At 54.1% G+C, this 19,092-nt stretch overlaps 2 protein-coding genes across 2 annotated transcripts in view; one reads left to right on the plus strand and one right to left on the minus strand.

Annotated features, from left to right (window-relative positions):
- SHISA8 (shisa family member 8) lies at positions 1 to 12,624 on the plus strand. The gene is made up of 4 exons (XM_050983297.1): positions 1 to 810; positions 7,945 to 8,069; positions 8,174 to 8,314; positions 8,824 to 12,624. The coding sequence occupies exons 1-4, from the start codon at positions 263 to 265 to the stop codon at positions 9,135 to 9,137; spliced, it is 1,128 nt and encodes a 375-aa protein (XP_050839254.1). The 5' UTR covers positions 1 to 262; the 3' UTR covers positions 9,138 to 12,624.
- Positions 10,220 to 19,092, minus strand: part of SREBF2 (sterol regulatory element binding transcription factor 2) — a 25,011-nt gene continuing 16,138 nt past the window's right edge. The window contains exons 14-19 of the mRNA XM_050983291.1: positions 18,101 to 18,210; positions 16,691 to 16,823; positions 16,014 to 16,182; positions 14,659 to 14,844; positions 13,657 to 13,768; positions 10,220 to 13,079 (exon numbers count right to left, since the gene is read on the minus strand). Coding sequence (XP_050839248.1) covers positions 12,859 to 13,079; positions 13,657 to 13,768; positions 14,659 to 14,844; positions 16,014 to 16,182; positions 16,691 to 16,823; positions 18,101 to 18,210 — 931 coding nt within the window. The 3' untranslated portion in view covers positions 10,220 to 12,858. The remainder of the gene's footprint in view (positions 13,080 to 13,656; positions 13,769 to 14,658; positions 14,845 to 16,013; positions 16,183 to 16,690; positions 16,824 to 18,100; positions 18,211 to 19,092) is intronic.

A 19,092-nucleotide genomic window follows, 5' to 3' on the forward strand; every position in this document is an offset into this window, starting at 1 on the left:
CCGGCGGGAGGCGGCGGCTCTCCCATGCCGCCCGCCTCGCCCCCTGCTCTGAATCTCTGCCTGTCGGCCGATCTGGGCAGGAACGGAGAGGGGGTACGTCCCCTCGCACTTTTATTTTTCACCCACTTCTTTTTTTCTACCCTTTTTTGCCTTCCCTCCATTACGCCCCCCTTCTCCCCAGTCCGTTTCTCCTCCATCGGGGCTCTTCGGCGGCCATGCGGCCGGTCCCGGGCGAGCGGCTCTAACTCGTCTCCTCGCCCGGATGGCCCCCCGGAGCCGCGGGCGCATGGAGCCGAGCTACGTCGTGGGTATCTGCTGCCTGGTGCTGCTGGAGCCGGGCCGGGTGTGGAGCGGCGAGCCGAGCACCGGGGGGCCCGGGGAGAGCGGGAACAGCAGCCAGGCTCCGCCGCCGGAGACCACGGTCCCCGCGCCCACCGGAGCGGCACCACCGGGGGGGGACCGCTGCCGCGGGTACTACGACGTGATGGGGCAGTGGGACCCGCCGTTCAACTGCAACGCCGGCATCTACCAGTACTGCTGCGGGACCTGCGGGTACCGCTTCTGCTGCCAGTTCAAGCCCGGGCGGCTGGACCAGAGTGGCTGCTCCAACTACGACACTCCCAACTGGGTCAACACGGGCCAGCCGCCTGCTCGGGTGGACGAGACCCCCGAGGACCCCACTCGTGACAAGACCAACATGATCGTCTACATCATCTGTGGTGTGGTGGCCATCATGGTGCTGGTGGGCATCTTCACCAAGCTGGGCCTGGAGAAGGCACAGGGTCCCCAGACAGAGATGACCGTCTCCAGGTAAAGGGGTCCAGTCCCCCCACCTTCCCTGCTTCATCTCCCCAAGGGTGGCAGCTCATGTTCCTAGCCGATTACATAGACTCCTTGGGACTGCCAAGAGGGTGAGGTGATCCCTAAAATCCCTGTCCAGCATGCTGAAACACCAGGGGGTGGGTTGGCTGTAGCACACTAACCTGGTAGGGAGGGCTGGCAGCGAGTACAGCCTCCACGAGAAGGGGTGGTTGTTCACCCATCTCCTCTCAAAATGACCTGCTCTGTCTCTTGAGGAGGCATGTCCCTGGCTCAGGAGTGCCAACCCACCAGTCAGTGGGGTGGGTGACATGTGAGCTATAGAACGTGGCTTTCCCCCCCAACAAATGTGTGGTTCCCAATGTCCCAGGAAGGTGAGACCAGGTCTGACTGTGTGGGAGGTGACTCTGGACTGCAGTCCCCTTGATCTCAGCCTTGCTTGCAGTGCTGGGGGAGACGAGGTGGCAATGACAGTTCCACCGTGGCTGCTGCGCCAACTCTGTGTGCATGTGTGCGCACACATGTATGCGTGTGCCCGGGTGTGCCCTGGTGTCTGCTCTGTGCACCAGCGTGGGACACTGCCCTTGCAGGGGGCGTCCACACTCTTATACCCCCTGGAGCACACCCTCCAGTGGAAAGTTGGGCAGCTTCTTCCTGAAGCCCATGCCCAGTGGCTCCAACCCCCACTTTTCAGCCTGCCTGTGGGGCTGAGCACAGGGCTGGCAGGGGGAAGGTCAAGGCGTCAGACACACTTGGGCACTGGAGACCCCCTGCATCTCCCCTAGCTCCTGTGCTGCTGCTGTGGCTGTTGCTGCATCTTCCCCTCTCCCTCCTGCTGCCAGTGCATGCTTCTCTCCCCATTCTGGGGCTCTATTTTGCATTTTCCTGGTGAGGGCATCAAGCCTGGAGAGAAACACATTTTCATGTCGTTTTGTTAAGAGATTTTAGCTTTTAAAAAAAGGAAAAGCAGGGCTGGTGGAAATGATTTCATCAGGATGATCAGGCAACTGTCCTGATTGCAACCCCCAGCACCAATACACTCTCTCCTTCTCCTGGAGCACCCTTTTTCCCCTGCCCATTTGGGACTTATGAAGCCACTGGGTGCTGCACCCCAAATCCAGACCCATCATACTTCTTGCACCCATCCAGGGGAGCAGAGACTGATCACCCCTGGTTGGAGGAGGGTCATACTGAGCCATGGAGGAGGGTCAGAGGTCTCTCCTGAGACACAAGAGGCAGTTTTGGGGGGATCCATGCTGTGCCCCCACCTTGGCAGAGAGCCTGGCTGTCTGCTGCTCCATGCCCATGCCTCCCCCCGTGTTGCCTGAGGAAGTGCTGGCACCTTGACAGGATCAATACGGCCTCCACCAGCCTCCCGATCCCCTTCCACTCGCCTGCCGCCGCGTCTTTTTTTGGTCATCCCCCCCATCTCCTGGAAAGGAGATACTGTGCTCGGGGAGGGGTCAGACCCTGGGACACCCAGAGCCATGTCCTCATCCCCTGCCATTGGGTATTTGCCTTCTCCCACCACCAGATGCTGGTGGGACTGCTGCCACTCACCAGGGGCTGTTTTCTGTGGGTAGCCTCAATTCTGCGCTGCTGGAGCTGGGTGTTTCCCCTGGTCCCCCCGCTCCCTCTAAACTCCTGCAAGCATGAATTTTCCCACTGAGTTTGGAGAGATAGGTGCCTATTTTCATAAAGCCACAGATCTTTTGGGCACTAGCATACAAATTGGGAGAAGACGAGTTTTTCTCATCCACCTTTGTGGGACGAAATCAGAAGGGCACCTCCACCACTGCAGAAGTAAGGAGAAGTCTTGCCCTCTTCTGTGCCCTGTGTCCTTCAGTGCAAGTTCTGAGCAGCTCTCAGGCATGGTGGGTAGAAAGCTGTGGCAGGGCAGGAGTGGTGCATCAGGTGCAGAGCCCTGGGAACCAGGCAAAACTCCAGGCTGACATGACTTCCTGGGTGCTGGGCTGTTGGAGACAGTGCCAAAGGTTGGGTACATGGCATCCTAAAAGGGATACTGTCACCTCCATTCCACTGTGCCTGGGCAGTTGGGGGAATATGCTTCATCTTGGTGCCTCTGAGACAGCAGGGCTATTTCTACCTGCCTTTCCACTGTACCCACGCATGTTCCAAGGCATGGGCAGTGCCACCTTGCCTCTCTCCTGGCGCCTCAGGTAGGAGCTTCTCATTTGCTCCTTGGGCACCGCATCATGGCCTTGGGCCAGCTCCCTGTTGCACGGTTGTCTTGATTTCCATTCCTGTCCCTCCCTCCTGCCAGGGTTTTTCCGCTCCTGGGGAGTGCTTTGTGCTGCCCTGGACAGCTCCCATTGCTGCTGCTTGCAGGTTTCTCTCTTGGGGTGTAAGGTCAACCACTTCTGTACCTCCAGATGTTGTTTGTCATGGCTCTGGTCCTGGTCCAAACCCAAGAAGAGTGACCAGGTGCAAAAAGTCCATTAGCTCCCCTCTGATGGAGACACCTGAGTCTGTGTCCAGCTTGTCCTGAGACCCCCACACCTGGGCCATCTCCAACATGTCTTTGTTTCCTCATGGATTTGGCTGCTGGTCCACCCAGGGACGTAGGTGCTCAAGCAACTGCAGCTACCTGGTTTGTCCTCCCGTCCTCATCCGCCTTCCTCCTGCAGGACCTTATGGCAGCTCCTGCAATCCCCTCTCCTTCCTGCTAGGCTCATCCTTGGCATCTGTCCCCGGCACTCGCTTAGCCTGGCCAAACCCTGTGTTGAGTCAGGAACACCTGCCTGTGTTTTTCTTCAGTCCCCAGATCTCTGAGGACGTTGGGTCTTTGGGGACCTTAGGATCTGTCTGTGCCCATTACACTGAGAGCAAGCATGTGCCCCGGACCTCTCCCAGAAAACCTCCCAGGTGGGAATTGCAAATTTATAGCTGGTGTGAACAACCCTATGGGAAGAACTGGGCAGGAGCCGCCTCTGAGGGAGTAGGGGGGATTCTGGAGAGGGGCAAAACAGCTGTTAGGAGCAGGTCCCCTGGCAGCTGCAGTAGGTGAGTGCTCAACTCTGGCTTTTCACTCCTTGGGTCTCCCTGTGCTATTTGGGGTCCCCAAATTTGGCCCCACTGTGCCTCTAGCTGTGTTTCTGTGTTTCTCTGGCAATGCTCGAGTCCAGGGCCATGCCGGCAGTTGATGTCCATGGTAGCAGGTAGTGGTGAAGACCTAAAAAAGCGTTTGCAGGCAGCGTGGTGTGCTATCACGTGCTGCCCTGGCTCTCTTGGGGATGAAAGAGGATCCAGCTCCAGTAGGGAAGGAGACCTGGAGGTCTGTCCCTAGACTGAATGTAATGTTTGGGGATGCTCATTTCCACTTTGCCCAAGCTCCAAAACCCACCACTGCAACTCCCATTTTGCAAAAACACCTTGATAACCCCACGCCTTCCTGAGCATCCCTGAGTGTACCAGCCCCACTGTGCAGGTGTTCCACAGTGCCTGTGCTGCTCAGTTGCATGGATGGGCACCTCTGCCCTGGGCAGACACGCTATAAGCTGTGGGAAATGTCTCCCTTGGGAGGTGAAGATGAGGCTCTCACTGGGCGCAGAGGTGGTGTGAGCAGCTAGGATGCTCACCTGTGGCTGCAGCATGCTCTGTGCCTCTTGCAATGCTGCACCTCTGCTCCAAACCTCATCACCCCACTCATCCAGTGGCTGCCACCTTCTGTGTCCCCACCAAGGGTTCAGCTCATGGCAATGTCACTTCACCCTGTCAGTTCATTATCTCTCCTCTCTCCTGGAGGCTGTGCTCCTGTCTCCCCCCATTGCTCCCTGTCCCCTTGCTAGGATTTGCACACTCTCTCCTACTGGGCTTGCCAGGTATGGGGCTTAGGCTTCCCAAAAAGTGAGTCAGGCCCTGGGCTGGGCTGCCGTGCCAGGTCAGCATCCTGCTCCCACACAAGCACATCCCTTGGGGATGGATCAGGAGCACTGAGTGCTTCATGCATGGCTTCTGCTGTGAAGATCTCTTGGCCTCCATCATTATTGCTTCTGGATCTGCCGCTGTACTCGGTCTCAGGTCTTGCACTAGGCTGGTCTGCAGCATCTTTGTCGCACCTTAAGCAGAACTAGGCTCGCCATGGTGGTGACTGCATGCCTGCCCAGCTGACGCCCAGGCAAGCTGGGTGGCAAGCCACCTGCACACACAGCCTCACGTTCTCTGCATCCATGTCCAGAGTGTGGATGGAGGCCTCAGCAGTTCCATTCATCAGGACTTTTTGCAAATGAATACTGCCGGTCTGAAGCTACATCTGCTCTTTTTTCCCTTCCTCCATCTGCACTCCAGATCCATCTTGGTGCTGCAGACCACCAAGTGACCTAGGGAGATGTGGCTTGACCTTTCTCAAGCCCCCCAGCCACAGAACGAGACTGAGGCTCAAAACTCCCAAGGTGATGTTCAGTGAGACAACAACTCCTCCATAGTGTCACCTTCCATGTCCACCTTCCCTGCACTGCATCTCCTGGGGATGAGCCAGGGAAGGGGTGCAGTCCCTGAGAGCCCTACTGGCAGCCCTGGCCAGTAGCACTACTTGTGGTGCAAGGGTAGAGTGAATCCAAGTGGTGCTGGGGACTCGTGAGTGCTTCTCACCTTAGCAAAACACAAGCCATTGTTGTTAATCATTATTGTCCACATACCCCAAGCAGAGGGCACGTTTATGAGAAAGAACATTGACAGATTTATGTGGAGAGAGGTCATAGATAAAGGATTGCTCAAGCTTCATAAATAGACCCGAGGAAAAGAAAACATAATTTTAAAAATAGGTCAAATCGCATCGGACTTCCTGTTGAAACAAGCCTGTTTGAGCACTGGCCCCGGGGACAGGCAAGAGCAGGCAGCGTCCAGTGGGGAGGGGCTGGTGAGCAGTGCACCCCAGGGAAGGTGGGAGTTGACAGGCCGGCAGCTCCCCAAGTTGACAGCCCACACCCATGGCCTTGGGGGCCCTGCCTCCCCCTGCCCTGCCTAGGCACAGCCCACTGCCCGCCTAGGCTTGTGCCCAGAGATTCTCTGACTGCAGCATCCATGGCCTGAACCCTGGTTGGGTCCGTCTGTTGCAGGAAAGTTCCTGGGAAGGTGCAGGTTTTGAATAGCTGCAGGATGGAGATGCCACAGTCTCCCCAGGAACTCTGGTCAAGCGTTTAACTGCCCCTGCAGGAAAAAAAAAGTTTTGTTCCTTCTGTTTAAACAGTATTTCCCATTTCTGTTTGCACCTGCCACCTCTTGTCAGCTTGACGTCCTTGTTGCACCCTCCCTTCAGATACTAGCGTACACTGATAAGATCCCCCAAAACCTTCTCTTCTCCAGGCTGAACAGTCTCAGCTCTCTCAGCCTCTCCTCATATAAAAGATGCTTCAGTCCCATCTTTGTGTCCCTTTCCCGAACTCTCTCCCGTACATCCTGTATTGAGCTGGAGCCAGCACTCCAGAGGTGTGGCCTTACCAGTGCTGAGCAGAGAGGAAGGATCACCTTCCTCAGACCTGCTGGCAACACTTTGCCTAAAGCAGACCAGGAAACCATTCAGCGCCTTTGTCCCAAGGGCACTCTGCTGGCTCATGGTCCACCAGCATCCCCAGGCCCTTTTCCACCAAGCTGCCTTCCAGCTGGTCAGCTGCCAGGGTTTGTTCCTCGCTCGTTTCAATTTCTTCAGCTCTATCAGGGTTCTCTTGGCCCTTCTGGAGATTAAGTGATCCCAGAGGGATTGCTATACAGAGCTTCCCAAGAATGATGTGAAATTAACCCACAGGGCAAGTGACCCTTCCTTGTAGCTTTGCTCTTGCCCCTTCCCTGTGATGTTGACTGATTCCAAACTGGGAGGGAACAGGCTCCCTCAGGTCCCCACAAGCAGAAGCATCCCCCAGGTACAATCAATTGCTTTCTTCCTTGTTCTCACTGCTTTTCCTGGAAATTCCGAGCGTCATGTTCACTAGGTTTTTGAGCACTCTGGTGCCATGAGCTGACACATCTACCAAGTCAGGATTCCCCCCTTCCTCTCCAATTTGCATTTATGCATGTTGAGTTTAATCTGCTGTTTTATCGTCCAACCACTCGCTAACCATCAGCTCACGGTGTGCGTCTGTGAGCCAGCCAGAGCCTTCGAGGCGCAAGGCATGCTGACAGTGAGCTGGGGATTAGCGAGCCAAAAAAAGCCCTGAGTGGACACCCCTGCACTCTTGCAGTCATGGTCTCTGCAGAGGGAATGGTGTCTTCTCATCACAAAGCCCTACGCCTGAAGGAGCATCCCATCCTGTTCTGGGACTTGCTGCCAAAGGCTGCAGTGGCACGTGGCTAGGTCCTGCTCCAGCACTGCCAATGTGCTCCCTCTGTCACTGCTGTTGTACCCTCCTCTGGCACCACCAGCACTGGTGTACCTTGCTCCAGCATTGCTGGCGTGCCCTGCTCTGGCACTGCCTGCATGCTCTACTCTGGCATGTCCAGTGTGCCCTGCTCTGGCACCACCAGCATGCCTCACTCTGGCATTGCCAGCGCGCTGTGGTGGGACTGCAGAATCTCTGTCCATGAATGTTAAACGAAATAGGGCTCTGTCTTATGTAATGGTGTTTAATGTTTAATGCTGTTACTTACAAGGAGGGTGTTATGCACAGACAGCGCCTGCGCCAGAGGCTGCCACTAGTTTATTTCCTTCCCCAAAGGGGCACAAGTGGCCTCTCTAATCCCTTCCTTGGGGTCTTCTCTGTTTCGAAGAGACTTGAGTGGAGGTGTTGCTTCCTCTCCCCTGTTCCACCAGGCTCTCGCTCCAGGGGAGCATCCCAGAGGTGCTGCTCCAGCTTCCATCAGATCAGTTTCCTCTGCCTCAGTTCATTATACCCTTGCAGCCTGCTCCAAGCCATGCATCTCCCTCACCACTTACCCACTGATGCTCCTGGCTCTGGGAGGGCTCAGCCCCAGCCAGATCCCAATTAGCTGTTAGACTTGTTAGCCCAGGCTGCAAAAGCCTGGGGACACTCTGGGTGCAATGCTCCCAGTGGCTCTTTCCTAGCCCCAGGCTGCTTAGCTCTGCCTTCAGAATGGAGTTCAGGGCTGGGACGAATTAGGGGTCCCAGGGGAGCAGGATGTTGTTCTAACAGCCCTTCACCCCCTCTCCAGGACACTGACAGACCTGCTGAAGCAGCCAGGCCACAGCCCCTCTGAGAACATGGACAGCCTCATGGGGGGTGTGCAGGTCCCGCTGAGCGAAGGGCTGGCCCGGGGCCCCCCCAGAAACAGCACAGGTAAGGCACTGGTGTGGTGGGGAAAAATAAGTTCCTTTGCATGAATAAAGGTAGTGAGAGAGCACAGCCTATGGCTGAGCCCCCACCCGTCTCTGCCCTTTCAGACAAGCCACCCTTGAACAACACAGTGACCATTGCCCCCTCACTGGGGCGGTCCCACAGCCACGGCAAGCGCCTGCCGCTGGCCAGCAGCCTGGCCCTCTCGGCCCCGGACTACACTTCCTACACCACCCTCAAGGTTGGAGGTGAGTGCTGCTGCCGTGTGGGGTGGGATGGTGGCTGGGGACGTGCACCCTGTTGACCCCAGAAACCAAGTGAGGAGGGGCACAGGGCTCACAAAGGGGCACAGGCAGGACAAGCATCCCAGTTTCCCAATGCTCCTGGGGTGGCTGCTCGCTCCAGAACCTCTGCTGCTCCTCTGCCACTCCACCAGCCAGCTGTGCTGCCCAGCCTGGGCCAGTTAGTGCCCAGGGCCCCCCATGGATCCACTGCACTTCCCAGTCAACCAGCACCCAGGATCCCACACAGCCCTGGAGCACTGCCCACCCCATCAGGGTTCAGGATCCACATGGACACTCTGCACTGCCCAGCAGTCGGTTCCCCGGGATCTCCCAACAGCACTGCTCATTGCCAGCATCCCTCCCTCAGCACCCAGAATCCCTCCTACAGCCCCATCCCAGCCTTCTCCAGCACTGCACCCTGCCTGGTCCCCCGTGCCAGCAGAAAGGGGTGACACTGCACCCTGTTCCCACAGAGAGCGCCACCGAGGACTTCTACAGGCGGTTCGGGGGGCTGGAGCCAGCCCCTGCCAGCACACTGACCTTCCCAGCCGAGACCCCGGTGCTGGCCGAGGGCTGCCCCCTGCCCAAGGCCAAGGGCCCCAAGGTGCCAGGGGGTCTGGCCTTCCCGGGGGGCTGGGAGGGGGGCCCCCACCGCGGCCCCCACCGGCCGGGCCTGGCCACCCTGCGCCCTGAGGGGCCACCCGAGGCCTTCGGCCCCTCCACCTCGCTGTACGGGCAGCACTCCCGGCACCTCGCCACCAACAGTAAGACCGAGGTCACCGTCTGACGGCCGGTGCCAGCGGGGACTGGGGCTGCCCCTCACGCGGGAGTTGCTGCCATCGGGGGCAGCCCACCGCAGGACAGCATCACAGGACTTACACCAGCTGCGATGCTGGCCAGAGAGAGAGCGCCGTCCTTCCTGGCCCCAGGGATGGGGACTGCCAGCTGCACTTCACCATCGAGGACCCGCTGGGGACTCATCCGGACAAGTTTCAGTAGTTCTCAGCCCACGTCCGGAAGAGGCTGAGCCAGGGACACACTGGCCCTACCCTGCTCAGGGGATGGGGACCAATGCTGGACAGACTGGGACCAGATCCTGCTGGGGCCCGGCACCCCCACCCGGCTTCTCTGACGAGGAGAGGGGAAGAGCAATTGACTCAAAGCACCGCCCCCCATGCTGCCTGCACAGCCCGAGCAGCCCCTCGCCCTCCCCAGCCTCCTCCCTGCCCCACGCTCCACCTTGTCAATAAATAACACATTAAACTGTATGGCCTTGGCATGAATTGGCTGGGGAACTTCACACTGCACACAAAAGCTTGCCCCGGGGCAGCAGCGCTCAAAGCCCACTGCTCCACAGGGCCCGGGGAACCCCCCGCACTGGGGGACATGGTGGGAACACAGCTTACAGGGCCAACTGCAAAACCCTTCAAGCAGCTGCATGAAAAACAGATCTCCTCTGTCTGAAGTTTAATGGTTCTGACAGAGTTTTACCAGGGGGAGCAGAGAAACAAAGAGATGGAGCGAAAGGACACTGTTCTAAAGCAAGGTCAGGTAACAGCCTTCCTCCCCTAGAGAAGCTCCTAGAATTGCAGGCTTCTGGCCCAGCTCCACCATGCTTGGCTCTGCTCGAGCCATCATCCTCTTGAGCTGCTTCCAGAGGAGCATGGAGACACCACACTTGCTCCTCCAAGGGACTTTCACTGCAAACGGTACAGTTCTGTTCTCTAGGTCATCCAGACAAAGGACTGACAGCTTCACAAGGCGCCTCTGAGGTTTTATGTCTCTAAAGGACTTTTCAAGCTCACCTCTGCTTAAGAGCAGCTGCTGGGTGGGATGAATAGAGCTAAGAGAAAGAGGGCAGGTGGGAGGTGGTGGTAACATTCATCTTTATTAGGTAACAGATGCTCAGAAGCCCTGGAACAGGGTTTTCAGACAGCAGATATGTTCCCTGGGGAACTTCCCCACCACCAGTTGCATCTCATATCACAAACCATCCCTACTCTGAACTCCATGTGGATAAATAGACTTTCTTCACATAATCCATAAAACAATTTCCTCCCACCCACAAACCAAAAAGTTACAGTATATACACACACATATAAAAAAAGTTGTAGGGACAGATGGACAGCAAATTTTTGAACAGTGTAGAAAAAAACAGGGCAAAGATCCCTCACTCTGGAGGGGGCAGAGATATACCAGCCATGCTAGGACCCTTGGTACTTCATGCTATTCACTACCTGGGTTTCAGCCCGACAGCTTCTCCCAGCTCCTGGCCCAGCCAGTACTCCCTGCAGCCCAGCTCCCAGGGCTCAGACTACCATTAGTTGCAAAGTGAAACCTCAGCATCACTGCTTTCCCAAAGCCTTACCTCCCATTTTACCAAAGCACAGAACTGCCCACATGCTGCACGCAGACCTGGAGAAATGCAAGGTAACTCAGAGGTTGCCACAGGCAAGGAGTTTCTGTATTTTAGGAAAAAAACTCCTTGACAAGGAAGACAGCATGAGAGCCACAGAAGAGGGGAAAAAAAAATCAGGAAGAGGCAATTTACTCCCCCAAAATAGGATCACTGGTAAGCTCATGAACTTGGCAATGAGCGATCAAAATGTGTACAAATTAAGAGCTGTTCTGCACACTTAGGGTACCTGCTCAAAGCTGAAGTTGCTGCCACCAATGTGTTCCCTACACTGATCAGACACTCTTGAGAGCGACCTCTTCCCCTCAAACAATGAGATCCCCCCTCCAACCACCAACTCCAGGAAGCAAGGGACACCCCAGCCAGTAGGACAGTACTGGCTACTGCAGCTGGTGTCCACCAGCTATTCCCCAAATAAAGTTGGGGAGGTAGGCAAACACCTGGTCCCCAAGCCTTTGTCCACAGCTACAGACCAGGATCACTGGGAACAGACTTTGCTGGGAGACAGGTTTCTCCCGGCCCCAGTTTCCATCTCCTAGAAGCCAGGCAACTCCAGGACTAGCATTACCTGTGTTCAATTACTGGAGCACATGAAATGGCCCTCCCAGATGCCAGAAGACCCTGTGCAAAGGGAAACCACAAGCCCCTATCTTTCTCCTCTCATTTTGAAGAAGCTCGTGCTTCTTTGCAAGAGCTGGATACATGTAAAAGCTTCTTGCAAAACAGTCCAAGTTTGCAGGAGCTGGGCAGTACAGGCTTGATTGGGACAGGATGGATTTGGATGGCTGCCTGTATCTAAATGCTTCAAGCTGCCAACATGGAGAACATGCCGGCCGTACACATGGAGGAACAGCAATGCCCACTTGCCAAATGCTGGTTTCCACATATGCAGATGTGAGAGGGCAACCACTCTGCCCTTCTTTGGAGAAATGCAACAGGAAAGGCAGAGAGAAAGAGGGCAAACCGTTCTCTCCCTGTCTCAAATCCACCTCCCACTCCTGGAAAGTCACAGGCAATTCAACACCTGCAAGTCAAACTGCTCAGAATAGCAATGGTAACAAAGCTGGGAGACTTGCACCCTAAACCAGTGCCTCCCAAATCCTGCAGGAGCTGTGGAGCAGTTAGAGAAGGTAAGGAGAGACACCTGAAGACAAGTTCTGGGACTGGGAGTTGAGTAACATAAAAAAACTGTTTCTAAAAATTGTTTCTGCATCAACGAAAAGGCACCAGAGAAGCATTCACCCTTCATGCCAAGTGCAGGGCACTGCATGTCCACCTCTGCTGCCACCCAGCACCAGATGACCAAGGATACCAAGGTCTTCCATGAGGCTCTGCTTGTTGCAGTCTGCCACAAACCCACCCCCTGCTGAAAACTGGAGGCAGCTACCACAGGAAAAGACGCATGAAGCAGAAGGGAAATCTGCTGCATTGTTCCCCATGTTTTTGTAAAGCCACACACATTCCTATAAAAAAACCTGTATAAAAACTGTAGAGATATTTTCCAGGCAGTACTGGCCCCAAGCGATACTCCCAGAGCACCTAGGTAAGTTGGGTCTAGGGGGCTTCAGTTTCCTGACACACAACTCAAGGAAAGCTGGTGCCTTCCCCTCTCTTTTGGGAACAGCCTTAGGCCCCAGCTGCCCCGTGGGACAAGGCTTGAACAGATCCTCTGCCCTCCCCAGAGATTTCCTTTCTGCAGAGCTGTTTCGAAAAGGAACAGAATACCCCTGAGGACAGACACGGGGTGTGCCACTTCTCTATGCCGTGGGCTTGTGGGCTTCTCTCCCAAGCAGGGACGGGTGATTTGTGTCAGGGCAGCGCTTCTCAACATCCCCAGGCATAGTGACAAAAACCACAACTAGACAGATTCCTGCTGCAGTGCCTGAGAACAAGCAAGGAAGCTAGTAAAGCTAAACCTGGGGCAAGTTAGAAAAAAATAAAAAATCAAACCCAAAACCCTCCCTCCCTCTCCCACCCCATCCTGATCCCACCAGCACAGCCCTAACCTAGCACTTTTTCTAAGGTCCAGAAGGGGAAGTCCAGGCTGATGCTCAACCAGGCTGTCTTTGCACAAAGGGAACCCACGCCGGCGTTAGGAGGCAGCGATGGCCGTGCCCCCACTGAGCTTGACGATCATCTGCTGGCAGTCATTGCAGGAGCGTTTGTCCCCCACTTTCTCCAGGGTGCGGGCAGCCTCAGCCAGCAGCACCGCTCTCTGGCCCGGTGAGGACAGGAAGGACAGGGGGAGATGGCGGCAGGCCAGCAGGATGGCCGTGGCTCGCTCCCTTTGGCCCGGCAACGTGTCCAGTTCACCTATGGGCAAACAGTGAAGAGACAACTCGTAACAGAGCTACCACCTTCATGAGAAAACCCCACCACACAGGCCCTCAACTGCCACAGGCTTCTCTGGCTGGCATCCCCTGGCTGAGCCAAGAGCAGGGGGCACCCTGAGGGCCTTTAGGCTAGCAGAGGAGAACACTGAGCTAGAATCAGGTAGGAACTGTCAGTCCTGTCTTCTGCAGGGACAGTTCCTTTCAGCTCACTTCCTAGGGCTCAACCCAACATTGACATTCATGCTTCCCATTCCCTTATATCCTTCATCTTTTGGCTCTTCCCTTTAGAATTCCCAGCTGTGCACTTGTAGCTTCATGAAGGCAAATGTTTTCCAGTCTGCTGGCCAACACCTCCAGCCCAGGGCTCGCAGCTCACGTTAGCTAGCTTGTAGAGAACGTGGCCGAAACATTGCCTTGAGCCACAGGTTGATGGCAGCTCATTATCCTGACACAGCAGAAGACGCTGCAGGTTGTATCTATGCCCCCACACCTTGTCCAAGCGCTGCCCCCTCCCAGTCCCACATGCAGTGGGTCGCTGCCTGTGCCCCAGGGCTGACCTTGTTTGCTGCTCTGGGGCGTGCGCCGCCTCAAGCTGTGCTCCAGCAGCTGGTGGGTGCGGGTCGGGCTGGCCCCTGCCATCAGGCGCACGGTGGCCTCGTGCAGGAAGACCTGGAAGGGAAGGCAGGATGGAAGATGAGAGGTGGGCTGGCACGGGGACGATGCTGTGGCTGAACTGTCATCCCTCAGCCATGACATTTCAAAAGCAGAGCACTGACACCTTGACAAAAACAGAGACCCATTTCCATGCTCCTCCCTCATCTTTCCACCTGTCTTGGGGGAATTTGCAGGTCAGGGCAACCATGAGGAAGGGGAAAAAAAATTGACACCTAACTGTGAGTGGCCTGGAAAGGGGGAGGATTGAGAGCAGGGAACAGGGTAGAAAAATCTGAGAGCAAAATTTGGCACTGTGATCCAGGCAGCATTCTCAACCTATGCTGCTAGTGCAGTGCTTTGGTAACAGCATCAAACTTTGAAATCTGGAGTTTGGACAACACCAGAACAACTCTCGTGTCCAAGTACTAGACTCTACTTCCTCTACAGAGGCATAAAACTAGATGAACTGAAGAGAAGCAGGGAAATGCCAAGAAAAGCACCTGGGGCTCTACAGATGCAGAAGGCATTTGACCCTCCATTTGACTCAGCAGAGCCAACATGGCTGAGGAAGCTTCCTTCCACACTCCCCAGAGGGACAGACCCAGTCTGAAGCCACCTTAATAGGCAGGATGCCATGGTATTTGGCAATACACATAAGCTGATGTTTTTCTATGCAGAAACTAAAGTGGATACTTCCCCACATGCACTGAACTCCCAGAGGAGCCTCCCTCATCAGCCACCAACTGCAACTACAAAGCTGGTAATGGAAGAGCATCCCACCCCAAGTATCCAAACCGCACAAGCTCACATAAACCCTGTGTTCCCAAGGGCACCAGCTTCCCTCCCCACCCAGGAAGGGCTACAGATGAGCTGGAGGTGAGCGGGCAGGAGAGGTGAGCCATCACCTTGCGGTAGGCGGGTCTGAAGCTGTGGGCCAGCTTGCGCAGGCTGCCCAGGTCGCGCTGGAAGCCAGTCAGCTCGGGGGCTGAGGCGTGGTAGGTCTCACCCAGCGCCTGGCTGGCATTGGCCTGCTTCTGCCACAGGCTGGTGCGGAGGGAGAGCAGCAAGTCACAGGCCAGCAGCTGGATCATCTGCAAGAGCAAAGATGCCCGGGCACACGCTTTTAGTAACACATAGCGCTGGGTGAGTAACAAGCTATGCAGCTGCTGACACAGCCCATGGGAAGGCAACCACAGCACCTCCTGCCCACCCAGGGGCTCCTCTGCCCTCCCCGCTGTGTCACCCTACTACAATGCACCAAAAGGAGCAGGCCTTTGCATTTTGCTCAAGTGGCATCTCTCGACCAAGACAAGGAAACGTGCCAAGGGCACATTGCATCAATGTTACATGCCCTTGCCTGCACCTTTCACTGGGATCAATGCTAAAAAATACAAACTGCTCCCACGGACACACAGCCTCCTGTAGAGGTTTTCCTGCCAAAAAGTGACACTAACTAGAGGGAAACAGCAAAGAAAGCCGTGCCACCTGCAGAGAAAAAAAAAGAGGCAGTCATGGCACAGCCGACGGCGGCTGCCAAACCCCTTTTCCCCATCTGCTGCTGCCCCCTAGCACCACTCCCGGCTCTGGGAGGGCTCTCTGCCTATGCTGCTGAACAGAGAGTGCCTCTGTACTGCACTGCAGAAACATTGCACAGTCACTGCCACAACATGCAATGCAACTACAATGCACTACAGCTGCCACCCAGCAACGACGAAAGGGACCAGAACCACGTCCCATATGCCTTGGAGGGAAGCTCCAGTTTTATGTAATCCTGGAAAGAAGAGAAACAAGCCCCACACAAACTCAGGAGTAGCACAGCATGGTCACACTTCTGTGTCAGAGGATTCAAACATTCAAGAGTATGGCCTGAAACAAGCAGACTTGACTTAGTGATGTCCTGTTTTACAGGTATCACCAACTTGACCTGGAGGAGAGAGATGGGTATTTTCCATCTATGCAGGGCCAAATTCAAACTGGTCAAAGCACCAGAAAGGGGTGACAGCTACTGGCACAAGAGGAGCGAGAGCTGCCACCCTTCCCAGGGAGATGACACTGTACTTGTGGCTCTGCTCCTCCACACAGCAGAAACAGAACAATGGCAATGCCCTTTTCAAGGACAGGGAAGAAGCCTCCCCTCTAATCCCATGATCCACAGAGTGAATGGAGAATGCAGCTACAACAGAGAAGTGACACACCTGCAGCAAGACCAACCTTACAATCAAAACAGACCACATGTTATCTCAGGGCTTACAATGCTTACATTGTTGAGGACAGTGCTGGACGTGCCACTGCTCATGTTGAGGCTGTTCCACAAGTGACTGCTGGCCCTCTCACAGTGACCCAGGGAGCTCTGCTGTCCATCTGCCTTCCCAGACAGAGAGGCCTGCATAGCTTTACACATGTAGAAGGTAGCTTTCACCAGGGCATTCCTGAAAGAGAAAGCAGGTTGCTTTCAAGCACTACCATGTCATGCTGCTACAGCATCAGCTTTCACTCTCCCACCTTCAAGAGATATCATCACTCCTTAGACAGAAAAAAGACGGCAATTGTTCCTCACCTACACAAACAGAACAGAGAAATGAGAGAAGGCTGGCAAAGATTCTTTAGTGCAAAAGAACAGAGATGGTGACACCATCCTTTCCATCATCACGTGAGTTCTGGTTGATTTTAGAAGGTAGGAGACTGTGCAATTAGAAGAAAGCCAAAAGACATCCCTAAAGAAGCAACTATGACTGAGACTTCCAGTCCACAGCTTTACTATCAGTCTGCAAGCCTTGACCTACACATGAACTACTTAGCACACTGACGCTTGCAGAGCACAAGAGACATGCAGCTCCAGAGCACAGGTAGGTGTGACTCTACAGAATAGCATCAGAGGAAGGAGTCACCCCTGTTTAGAAGGAGCAGCAGTTTGAAAAGTGTACGAGGCCTACGCACTCTGACATCTCCAGGGACTTTGGCATGCGCTCCACTTCTGCGAAGTGTGACCTCACGGCTGCATCATCCCCTCTGAGCCAAGCGATTGCCATGGCCACGGCTGCTGACCACCACCGGCACACCACGTCGGGACCTGCAAAACACAACCAGCGCCTGCAGCCCGGGAGAGCACACCTGCCTCCCTCACACCTGGAGAAGTGGACAGGTACCACAGGCCCTTGCCAGTGCCCTCCTCTGGGATTGATGCTAATGAGCCCAAACTGATCCCATGGGAACTCAGCCACCCATGAGAATGCTGAAATGTGCTGCAAGAAGACAAAGGAACTCTGCAGCATGCAAACACCCTACATCTGACTGCAAGCAGAGTTTTGAATGGCATGTTTGTATCTTGTCAACAAGAATGTATCCCACCATCTTGTCTAGAAATTTGTTGACTTCCTTCCTGACAATGATCTCCACTCACCACCCCAAAATAATAACTCCACTCATATATACACTTGTGATTGGCACTGATCACCATTAAGACAGTACATTGAGTTCCCTATAGAATTGCCTTCATTATTTAACATCCCCTCAAAAACTTCCCAAAGCCTGCTTAGGGCAAAAGGACATATGTTCTGCTACTCTAACCTGTTTTTCAATTCTATGGCAATACTGACCCAAGCACAGACTTCCCTTTAAAAAAATAATTATTTAGTTTTCCTACTATGTTTGCTCTATACATTTTAGGTACAGCAGTTAGCCTGTGTCTAAAGCTGCACCAGCATCCCAGTAAGCTGAAAGGTGCTGTCTGTGCCAACACCAAGCTAAACAAATACTGCAGCAGCCTGTTACCAACCCAGCCCAGAGGAGCACATGGCTCAGAGGGATTCTGCAGCCTTTGCTGTCCCACTAAAGGGACCAAAACAAGCCCTCTCAATACATGCCCAGAGCTTGCTTACAGCAGAGGCTGCAGGTCTCTGGAGATTGAGGAATATAGCTGACAACCACTGTGAAAGTGGGGGCAACCCAGTTCAAAAGGTAATTAAATGGAAAAAAACCCTTCCTGTACTTCAACTGCAATGCTGCTATGTTTGTTTATATGCTCCACCCTTCCTCTTGCTTTGCATTGCTAGGAGCAAGCTCTCAGGTGAGGGCACAGGGTTCAGATTGGAAATAAAATATTGCCCAACAATACAAATAGCAGCAGTCCCTTGCTGGGCACTCAGCATTGTAACACAGAGCCAAATTTATAAGCCTTCTTAATCACTTTCTTCCAGCCTGAGCTGTGGTACCACACTGGCATGAAATCAGGCCTCACTCCAAGGACTGCATTTCTCCTTGACTAGAATTTGAGAAGCAGTAGGGAGAGGAAATTTGTATTGGCAGTAAATCCTGCATCTGAAAGAGCTTCAGTTCTGCCAGACTTACCCAGGGCAGACTTGAGTACGGAATTACTGGCAAAGGGTGGGGCTCCACTTCCCATTGAGTCCAAGAATGAGTTGAGCAATTTCAGGTACTCCATGGCACCCGAGAATTCACTGAAACAAGGAACAAGGCAGATCTTTGCTATGCTGTCAAACAGAAAATACCAAGGCACTTCTTGTTCACAAGTCATGCTTAAATAGTGCTGACCCTTTAAGCCCACAGAAAGTTCAAGCTCTACAAGTAACACAACACTAGTGGACTGAAGAGACCACCCCATGATTAGAAGCGCAGAGCAATGCTCTGAGAGGAACAGCTTCACATCTCCCCTTTCACGACCACCAGCACAGAATTAGATTTAACCTCAAGGCTCACCTCAAACATAGATATACATTACAAGTTGATTATAGGCTCCTTTTCAGTCATTGCCTCCAAAAGAGGCTGAACTACACTTCTCTGAGACTACACTTCTCTGATGATTTGCATATATGCAAATATGTAAGAATGGAAGTGACACCATGTTCGCAGCACTGGTCAGAGAAAATAGCATATGCAGCAATGTCCCTAATTTAGCATGTCCCTAATTTAACTGGGACATGCTACAGATGAAGATCTTGAGCTCCTACCCCTAGAGTGGGACAAAAAAGCTTGCTCTTGTACTAGACCTAGTCCTTCCCATGAGGAGACAGGACTCCCAGAGTATAGTGACAATCCACCTCCCTTATACAAATCCTTTTACCTTCTCTCAACAGCAGCATCTGATCACAAGCAATTAAACCAAACTGTTGATCCTTTTCAGCCAGGAAACAGACAAGATTGGAAAAAAACCCAAATCTAGAGTATTTTTCCTACACAGGTAGGAAAACTGAATTATCTTCCCATCTGAGGCTTTTACCCACAATTTCTGGGGACAGGATCCTTACAGAGCTTCCTATATATGTATGTAACATTTGCCTGGCACCAGCATATCTGGAGATCAGCAAGAAACAGAGCTGAAT

The sequence above is a fragment of the Serinus canaria genome, chromosome 1A (genome assembly GCF_022539315.1).
Source record: "Serinus canaria isolate serCan28SL12 chromosome 1A, serCan2020, whole genome shotgun sequence".
Taxonomy (NCBI): domain Eukaryota; kingdom Metazoa; phylum Chordata; class Aves; order Passeriformes; family Fringillidae; genus Serinus; species Serinus canaria.